This window comes from Athene cunicularia (genome assembly GCF_003259725.1).
Source record: "Athene cunicularia isolate RWA chromosome 7 unlocalized genomic scaffold, athCun1 chr7_part1, whole genome shotgun sequence".
Lineage (NCBI taxonomy): Eukaryota > Metazoa > Chordata > Aves > Strigiformes > Strigidae > Athene > Athene cunicularia.
Genome location: NW_020799107.1, coordinates 9,816,525 through 9,826,914, shown reverse-complemented (window position 1 = coordinate 9,826,914; position 10,390 = coordinate 9,816,525). Strand labels below are relative to the sequence as shown.

The following is a 10,390-nucleotide window of genomic DNA, read 5'->3' as shown; positions in this document are numbered from 1 at the left end:
AAAAAAAAAAAAAAGCGCCAAAAGTCTAGAGAGATTTCTTTATTGACTGTTTTTTTTCCTGATAAAAGAAAAATACCTGGAAGAAAAAGAAAAAAAGGAACTATATTTCCAGCAATTTTCACTATCAATTAACTGATTTTCAAAGATTTTCAGGCCCGTTTTTTCCTTCCTTTTTGGCCAACACAACCAAGAGCAGAATGTATTTCACACAACCTTCACACATAATCAGGATGCAGTTAGCAGAAGAAAGTTCAGTATGCTCATGATTTTACCTGAATGTCAGACAAGTAAAATATTTTTTGTTCCTCTGAGTCAGCCTGCATATTAAAAATCCCTAAGGCAACTGGTTTTGTTCCACACTGGTCTACTGGGCAACATAGTAAATGAAATCCTGGCCCCATTGAAGTTAATGGGGGTTTTGTCCTTGACTTCAGGGGAGACAGGATTTCACCTCTTGTATATATTACCTTCTATGAATGGGTTGGTTACTCCCAAGTTAAACTCCATGAAAAATCAAGAAAAACCAACTTGTGGGTAATTCAAAACTGCTGAAACTTCATTTTAGTCTGTAATCAGAAAGAAAAATAGTGATCTTGGTGTATCTTGCAAAACAAAATATTTTGCTTCAACTTTATCAAAACATTTTGACATTTTCCTCTGTAAATTCAGTGACATTGACATGTTCCTGAAATAGTTTAATTTTGCTGAACCAGTATTTCTGATGGAAAAACTTGTCATAAAATAAGGAAAATTTCTTCATGTTGTATCAGTCATAAGTCCTCGAAATGGTATAAGGTAATAGTTATTAGTGGGAAATTAGATAACTGTTTGGGAGGAGGTGAATGTGGATTTATGTAAGACAACACAAGTTGTATCAGACTGTGCTAACCAATGTGTAGTCTGTAAACTACTGGTTATCAGTATGAGATAAAGTGTAGTTCTTAGTATAAGTAAAATGAAACAAAACCCTTGAATATGCTTCTAATTAGGTGCCATTGCTACCCGCTATCAGCAGATACAGTTGCAGCCAGGTCATGTGAATTATTAAATATCTGTTTTTAATTAAAGTGTTATTACAGTAATTATAGTTTGGGTCCAGAAGGACGTGCAAAACCTAAATACATTTATCACTTCTACCCTAGGCTCTATAGATATATTTGAAAGAGATTCAGGAGTTTCTTGAGTAAACAACAAGAACGGTTTGTGTAAAATATAAGCGAGAGTTTGAGGATTTGACACTCAGAGCTCAAATTCTCAGTTACTCTAATAGTAACAGTTTTTGCAGGGTGTGGCATTTTGAGATTCATCCTTGGATCTTTTGCAGAGGCAGAATCCATTCTTTTAACACTTTTTCCATGATATTTTATAGGAAATGATTAAAACATGATGTTAGTAATTATCAGTATTTCCTCTTAGATCTACTTGGAAAAAAAAAAAAAAAAATCCCCTCCAAAACAGCCTAAAAATGGGTTATTCATTATTAGCCTGTTAATAGCATAGGACACATTAATGTTTCTTTTGTTATAAATAAGCCAATAAATCATTTTAATTACTAGCTTCAGTGATTTTTATACACTGATGTAAATAATATTGTTGTGTCAGTTTCATTGATTTTAAACAAAACCACTGTGTGTCTAAAGGACAGTTGCAGAACTCTGTTCTGTATTCCCTCTTCCCTCTATTAACAGCGTAACAGTCAATGTAATACGAGGAACTTCTTTTCCTTTGAAGTCAGTTGATGTATTTTTCTATGTTCAGTTGATTGATTCCATGCTTGTTCTGTGTTAAGTGCACTAAGGCACTCTGAACCAACAATATACGTTTCAATCTAAGCAGAGATATGGAAATAACAGTTTTACTATATTTCTGAAGCTTTCCAAAGCCTAGCCCACACTAGGTGATTCTCATTCAACAGCAGGGAAAATTTTGAATTGACTCAGATGTGTGCTTTTGCTGTGATTTTTGCTAATGGGTTTCACTAAGGACAAAAGGTGTCTCACTGTTAAAACATTTCTGGATGAAATCTAGGGATGCACATGCAGACTTGCTCGTGTTTGGTGAGACAGGTTGCAACATGTCACTGGGTGAAACAGTACAGACTGGTTTAATGTGTTCTGCTATTGAAAAGAGGGATCACACGGTGCTGAAGTTGGCTTTTTCTTTTTTTTTAGGTGCCCAATGGGAAATCAAATCAGCACCTTATAGAGAAAAGAAAACTAAGTTACTTTGATATCAAATATGCCTTTTTAAAGATTGCTATCAGGCTTTTCAGAAACATTTAAACTTCCTTCTGGGATCAAACTCTTGTTTTCCTTAAGAACTGAAGTTAGGAGCAGGGCTTTTTTCTGCTTGCATCACTATGACTTATAGCCTATACTTATTTTAATAAGAGTCCTGCTGTTAGAACTTTTCCAAATACTTCTCAACTGGTCTTAGATACTATTTTTTTCCCCTGTCAGTATTATAACCTTGGAGAGAATGTTCCCTTTGTTCTTTCTCAATGAACCATAGAGAACCTGATATAATAGCTCAGAATCTTACTTGACAGGACTTGTGATGGCTGAAGAGATGAGAACGACGTGAAGTTATAAAGCCCCAGAGCTCTATATTGTTATTTCACCCCATTTCAAAACAACCTTGCAGAGACTGAGGGGATTGAGATTCATTTTTGGTATTGTTGGTTCTTACATAGTAAAATGTGCACAAACAACAAGGAATCAGATTTATACTCTGTGAAAGTCAGGTTTTTAAGCAGATGAGTGAGTTGCCATCCAGTTTCAGAACCTTAGGTTGGATTTGGCATTTTTAGTGTGCCTGAACATCAATGTCTCACTTTGACTTAGACTGAAGAGTCTGTAACAGCCTTTTCCATTGCTGGTGTTCTGGGGATCACAGGGCTTTGTTCTGGTTCAGCTGAGTAGGGAAAGAACGAGGACAAGGGCAAAGCTACAGAAAGCCATTAGGCGACATGCTCCTGAATGCTTCCAAAAGGAACTGGACTGAGATGCTACAGGATTCTATAACTGTAAATGACAGTGGTCTTTAGAGTCTCTAATTTCAAAAGCTTTTCTACTCTTTTTGCCTTCATACACGTACTTTGATCTTTCCCATCGAGTTCTGTGGTGGATGTGCTGATTTAAGGGGTTACACCATGAAGTGGTCCCACAGAGCTCAACCTGGCACTAGTACAAGTCACCAGAAGTGTTATGGACAACAAACAACTTGGTATCAGTATTACCTGGCTTAGGTCTGCAGATACTACCCTTCTTTCTTCCCTGTTGCTCCCCTAGGCTGGCTCTGCTCTGCCACTAAGATACAATGAAGTAGTGCAAGTAATCACCTTCCACTGCTTAGAGTATGATGCCTTAACTAAAATGCTGTGATAGTGTCACCCAGATGACAGATGACTGTGTGACCAAAACTTTAAAAATCTCGTTTGCACAGGAGCAGCCACTACCTGTCTTAGTTGGCAATGCAAGATCAAGCTTAAAGAGTTTGGAAAACACATTTATATATGCTGCTCCTTCAGCCTGCTGTGCATTTTCATTTACAGAGGGGAAAAGACACAGCCCCAAAACCCCAAACGCTGTTTTGTATGACCCAAATTTTCTAGAGCAAAGATGTTATTTAAGTTACAAGTTAACAGTTAGATATCTACCTCCCAATTAAACAGACTGATGCTTCCTAAATTCATGTAGTTTAGGTTCCTGTTATGAGAGCTTTGGCCAGATTAATGGATCTTATCCAAAACAAGCATCTTTTTTGTTAGATGGCTGTTCCAGGGTTAGGGCTTAAAATTAATTTGTGTAAAATCTGGAATGAGGAGTAAGTTTTGCACCAGAACACTCACCCTTCTCCTCCACATACTCAGTGAAAGATTAATGACCCTTATTAAAAAATATATATATATTATTTCAACTTCGTTTAGACTACAAAGTAAATGAGAAACAAAAGTTGCTGTTTCAGCAAAAGCCTACATTTTTTGTTGTATAGCTTGCTTTTGAAGATGCCCTCTGGTCATTGCACTGTTACACAGGTGTTATCCTCAATGAAATTTCTCCTGAAATAATTTGGAAACATACCTTCTGTGAAACCAGATCTTAGCACATCAAAGATTTCAGGAAGTATGTCGTACATTAAGTGGTGTCAGCTGTGACTTGAAGCAAAAAAATAGTACACACCCTAAGAATGTGGACTGAAAATGCACGACAGCCATTTACAGGCTTACAAAATATTGGCTTGTAGTACAGAAGACGCAGCTGTCAAATACAGAACTGTACTTATAAATTAGTTTGAAATCCACACAAGCTCTGGGGTGGGTATCTGAGTGCGACTAAGGTTCTTGTTACCTAGTTCTTGTGTGAAGGGCTGGTAGTCACTAACTGCTCAGTGCCCCACATTAAAAGTGGAAATGCTTGGTTAGATAGAGGGGCATCATTTTGTTATCCTCACAGAAAAAAAGCAACAGTGCTTTGAAGAGTGCATGCACACTGTCTTAGCAACAATGTCAAAGCCATAAAGTGTATTTTTCCCTTCATTTGTGTCTCTGGCAGTCTGTGCCTACATAAGCTCTTCCCACTGAGCTGAGTCATGACCATGAAAATGGTCATACCTAAGATATGAGAGGTCAAATTCAGTTCCCCAGAATCAAGGTAATTGGAAGGCTGAGAGGGAATGGCCTCAGGCAGTTCCTGTGTCTTTTGAACCCAAGCCTGAAACCTTGGTGACCACTCTAACGTCAACTAATAGCCTCTGCCCACACGTGGCGGAATAGGCTGGACTCTGGTTCTGGTTTCACGAACTGCTAGCTGTTTTCAGGAAGCCTTACTTTAGTTCCAGATTTCTGTGGTGTTTTTCTTTTGTTTTTTTCCTTCTCTTCTTTTTCTTTTTTCCCCTTTTGGGCTTTTTTCTGTAAAGCCATCTCCTTTTTGGCAGCCAGTTCCAAAGCAACCTGAAAGAGACAGGAAGGAATGTGAAGAGCTGGTCAAATGTTTTCATGTGTGAGATGGTAGATATGTGCTGTAAGAGTTATAAACTGCTGTGTATTTTTCCTCCCTTGCTTTCAGCTTTTCAGTATTAGGGAAACACAATATCCAATATACTGCTTGGTAGCCCTCTGTGAACTCTAGAGCAGCTGACCATTACAGACAGGTTCTTTAAATCTATGCTGAGAGCACTCCCACCTGCAAACTTGAGCATAGGTGCTGACTATCCCAATATATCTTTGGGAAAGAGGTGATTTCTAAATCCCAAACTGTGAGGGCTGTTAAGGAGTAAGACCAGTTCCTGAAACCACCCAGAAGCACAATATCCTAATGACATAAACTTAAAGTTCCCTCTGGACTTGGACTCAGATTATGAATTTGTCTTAGTGTTTCCAAGGCAGATGGATTTTATAGAGATGAATTTTGAGAGATTGCCCTGAGGCGTGTCTAATTTCAATATGTGGCTAAAGACTGAAATTGTTCTAGTGGGTGAAAGAGATTCAATAGAGATACTGTGCCAAACTGACAGATATACACTGATAGCCCAGCATCTTTATCCCTGCAAGCTAGTAGCAGCTGATAACTGGGTACAGCTACATCAATTTCCATAACTTTAGTTCCTGGCCATTTATACTTTATTATCTGAAAAAGGCAGAGGGTGAAATTTGCTTTTACTAACGTTCTCTTGTTCCCAGGCATCTTTCATTGTGCTCTCTTGTCCCTGAGAGGAATTCTAAGATCCTTTACTTATTGAGTGTAAATCAGAAAATCTGTGGCCATTGAAGTTTATTAATGGACCATTAATATTGGTAGTACCATGAAAGAGTAGAAAATAAAACATTTCCAATTGTAGGACATGTTTCCTGTAACAGTAAAAATATTTGTTTACGAAAGAATGCCTTTTAATGCACTGAAGATTGGGCAGTGGAAGGAGACAATGACAAGGGCTACGCTTTGCAGCCAGTGAAATTTCATTAGTGGATTTCCCCAAGCATTTCAGTATCCTACATTTAATTAAATATGGTAATTGAAACCTCAAGCACCGTTCAGTCATGTCTTGCGGTGATAAGCAGTGAAGCATTTCATTCCCTGGGACAGATTAACAGATTGACTAGAGTTCAAAATAGGTTTTTAGTGTCCCAGCAGACCTGTTGTATCCAAAACCAACAGAGCCACTCAAAGTGTATCCTTTACTGTAGTGCTAGTACCCTGTCTGAAATCCAACCTTGTCACCTCTACCTCCACCCTCTGCTCTGACTGCCTACCAAAGGGCAACCATAACAGTTTCCAGCACATCAGGGGTGGGTTTATCCAGCAGGATACCTGTAAGCACACGATTGACAAAAGGTTTTAATTTTAAAGCAGTGTTTCTGAGTTATACTGCTGATATTTTAAGTATATCCAGACTGATTGGAATTATTAGCTTTCATGTTTTTATACAGATGACTGATACTGAAAGGGGTTACACAGAGTTTCTGTTCTCATGAACCTGCTACAATGGGACTGAATTGTTGAACTGTCCTTATCCATCTATCTTGCCTTCATTTGTTTTGTAAGGTGGCAAGAAAAAAAGTTTGTGTTTAATATTTTCAGAACTGCAGTGTGAGCTATGGCACTAAGTCTTTAACTGCTTGTAAGGGGAACATTATAATGGTGCTTGCAGTTAGCACTGAATGAAATGTACAGTAACAAGGGAAGCCAAATCCAGAAACCTGCACAGTGCCTGCAGTCAGGGGTTGAATGCACCCAAATAATGCCTGTACAGTCTCCCTCCTGGATGCCTTGGCAACATATATGTTGTCTGAGATGCCAAGTTTTGGTGAAATGCTCCAAAGCCATGCAGCTGGTAATGCCATCAGCATGTGGAGCTTGACTTTTCTGAAGTGGCTCTCTGCTTCCCAAAAGAGAATGACAGCAAACATAATTTTTCCTTTACCATGTCAGATACACCTTCTCTTCTATACTCTTTCGGTGCAGGCTCTCTAGCTCTGCTTTCACCTCTGCTCTAAACAGCTCCATAATTGCAGAGGACTGGGAGTGGGGGTGAAGCTAGCTGTGTATTAAGCCTTGAATGGCTAGTACTCTTCTGTACAGAACAATTTCCTCTCCAGCTACAAGAAGATGCCTGAGGAATATGACAAAAGAGGAGTAAAGAAAGGGAAGGGCAAGCAAAGGTTAGTTTGAGATACTAAGCAATTCACCCACATTATAATATAGGTGGGTTTTTTTCCCCTGAAGAAAACTTCATAGTGGAAAGAAAAGCCAATGTCCTCCTAAATTATTTTAGACTGCCCTTTTCTTTCCTAGGTTTTTGGGTTTTTTTAGTGGTTTTTTTTTTGTTTTTTTTGTTTTTTTTGTTTTTTTTTTAATTATGCTTAAAGCACTTATAAAACTCTTAATATTGAGGAAAACATTTTTTTTTCCCTAGTCTTGATGTAGGACTCCTATTGTGCTAGTGATGACTCTTCTCCACTAACATTTTCTTTCATTTCTATTCATACATCAGTTCAAGTGTGTTTCCAAACTCCTGCAGTGCAGATCCCTTTTTTGGGAAAGAGGGGCACTAAAACAAGAGTGCAGCCTATGAATGGAAATGCTGGATGTCAGTTTATATGAGCCAAGTATATGAAAATCTTCAGCTACCAGTGAGACTCACTTATGTTCTGCTGTCAGCCATAGAAAGCTTGCTGTTGATGTCACAAACTGTTCATAAACAAGAAACTGTTCGTAAAGAGCATGTCTCAAACAACTCAAGTGGGATGCCCTGTGGGGGAGAAGTGGAGTGAGCTCTGCAGAGGTGGGGCAATGGGCTGTTTATCTGCCCCTCCCTCCTGTTGTTGCTCAGAGACAGAACTTGCCTCACTGCGCAGGTACAAGCCAGAGAAAATTAGAACCTTCTGGAACAACCTACTGCACATGCGTAAAAAAGACTATATAAAGACCCCCACGTGTGTCTGTCAACTCACAACCAAGGTGGTACTCTGCAACAACGTGGGATCCAAGGATTGTGATTTCCCCCTTTTCTATCCCCTCCCCCCCTTTCCTCTCTCGTGTCTGTGTGTGTGTATATATATATATATATATATATATATATTCATGTCTATAAGTTTTGTAGGAGTTGAATTGTGATCGGTTGATCATTGATGGGTTATTAGGAAAAGTCTCATTGCCTAAGTGCCTTTATTCAGATGTTTTCAGTTGATTGTTGACAAATTGTCTCCATTCACTCACTAAAGTGATCAGTTAATAAAGTCACCAGCACAATAGTTCCTCTGAGTCATCGTGGTGATGCGGCCCACCCTGCGGCTCTGCCGAGCAGAGACCGGCTCTTCCACCTGCACAGGGAATTCAAAAGATCCACTCGCGTTGTAACCCACTGCGTGGGATGAGACAGTTGGTTCAGGCAAGCTGATACTTGAGGTAAATGTTTCTTCTTCAGGAACAAGTCCTTCCCTCATCCCTTGAAACAAGACCTTACTTGAACTTGTTGTCTTTATTAGTGGTACGGGCATAAATGAAATGGAGGGATAGAGTGAGTTTGGGAATACTGGATCTCCAGTTGCAGTGGGTGAGAGTTGGCCTCAGAGCCTTGTAATTCTGACTCTAACACCATTTTAAACAGAAACACTTTATATGCACATAGCCTAATGTTCCTGGAGATAAAATGTGCTCTCTTTGAGTGTTTACAAGAAAAAGCTATTTTGAAATCTAAGATCAAAAAACGTTTCTTGAAGAAAACAGGATGATTTGAGATGGGGAAAGATGCCATCATCCTGTCCCGGAGTAGCCTGCCAAACATCGGGCTGCCCGTTTGCATCACTTGTACAGAACATGAAATATGCTGCAAATGTGCTTACCCCTATCCTGCCCCCCTAGCTTGAAGACACTTAATTACAACTCCTTCTACAGGCTGATTATTTCTGTAAGGTGATACTCATTTTTGCCAGTTAGAAATGTTATTTTTCATTGTGGTGGACTTGGGACTCACTCTGTCCCATCTAGCTAGCTGAGGGCCAGTGTTTTGGATTCATTCCCTCTCACAGGCATTTGTGAATCTGTGTAGCTTTAATAATAGTGTTCTCCTGGCAAGGTATTTTTGGGTATGCACCTGTAAGCAAAGCTTTAGCCCTTAAAAACAACCTCAGTGATCTGTTTCTTGCAGGAATTAATCAAAAATTTTGGGTGGGATTTCACAGCTTTCTGTTTTAATAGCCATGCATTTTAGTCCACAATTGATATGTGCTCTAGTCTTTTACCACCATCTGGCAGATGCTGCCCAAATGCAGTTTAATTCACTCTTGTGTTCGTTTTCTGGCAAACACTTCAAAACTTTAGTCTCCATTGAATGTGTTTATGAAAAATATGTTAGTAGATTTTTTTTTTAGGGAAGGTGGGTGGTAGAGACGAAAAGGGGTTGTTGATATTGCCTGCCTTTAGGCATACAACCTAGACTACTGACTTCAGCCAACAGCGATCACAATCAGAGGTAGTGGAGAGCCGCTGGCCTATGAGTCTACCTGCTGAATGGCTTCTTTGCAGTGAATGCATCTGCTCACTGTGTAGCCTAGCAGACTGAGTACCATTTCTGTCTCCTGTATGATTAATTTGAAATAATCAGGATATTTTAAGGCTTTGAGGTGCCCAGCCCCAGCTGATGGCACTGTGCATTTAGCACTTGTGAAAATCCTGCCTGATAATTTCTAAAAGAAGCATCCAGAATAGTGAGGAACAGAGGAAATAAAGTTGAGCATAACTGCAGGCATCGACTTCCATGACTGAAAAATACTCATGGTATACTTGCTGTCAGATTAAAAGCATATTTGCAAACTGTTGGATACAAAAAAAGTACAACTCCAGAGCCTCTTGAGCCCTTCTATGTCATTTAAAGCTACTTGTGATACATTCATTTGGTAAAAGAAAGATATTATATTTGTGTGTGTGTGAATATTGCAGTACTTGACTGCATAATAGCATTTTACTGTCCCTACCTGGAAAATAGTCACTGTTACTAATAAATTTTAGCTAGCTGTTGGGGATCTCTTGCACTGTCATTTACAATCAAACTTATTACTGGGATTCATGGAGATCTTTAGCTGTGGGTAATAATGAATATAATTAGCAGTATAGTATTGCACAGAGTGCCAAGTGAGGATCAGGAGCATATGTTTGCACAGCAGCTAACACATACTTTTTTCTCACTCCTCTAGATGCTGCTGGAACAGATACTGTGATTACAGTAATGCAGAAACAACTTTGTTCTCCATGCAGCAATTGAATGTACAACCAAAATCTTTGTAAGTAAAAGCATTTTTTTTTCCTGATAAGTTATTTAATATTGCAAATGAAGGGGGACTTGAGAGAGGGGGAATGTGCCTGCTAAATGGCAACTTTCTTGGCTTCTTTTC

The 10,390-nt window shown here is 39.1% G+C and overlaps 1 protein-coding gene across 1 annotated transcript in view; it reads right to left on the bottom strand.

Moving 5' to 3' along the window:
* Positions 1-10,390, bottom strand: part of IQCA1 (IQ motif containing with AAA domain 1) — a 100,998-nt gene that overhangs the window by 44,744 nt on the left and 45,864 nt on the right. Inside the window, exon 8 of the mRNA XM_026852418.1 lies at positions 4,829-4,951. Coding sequence (XP_026708219.1) covers positions 4,829-4,951 — 123 coding nt within the window. The remainder of the gene's footprint in view (positions 1-4,828; positions 4,952-10,390) is intronic.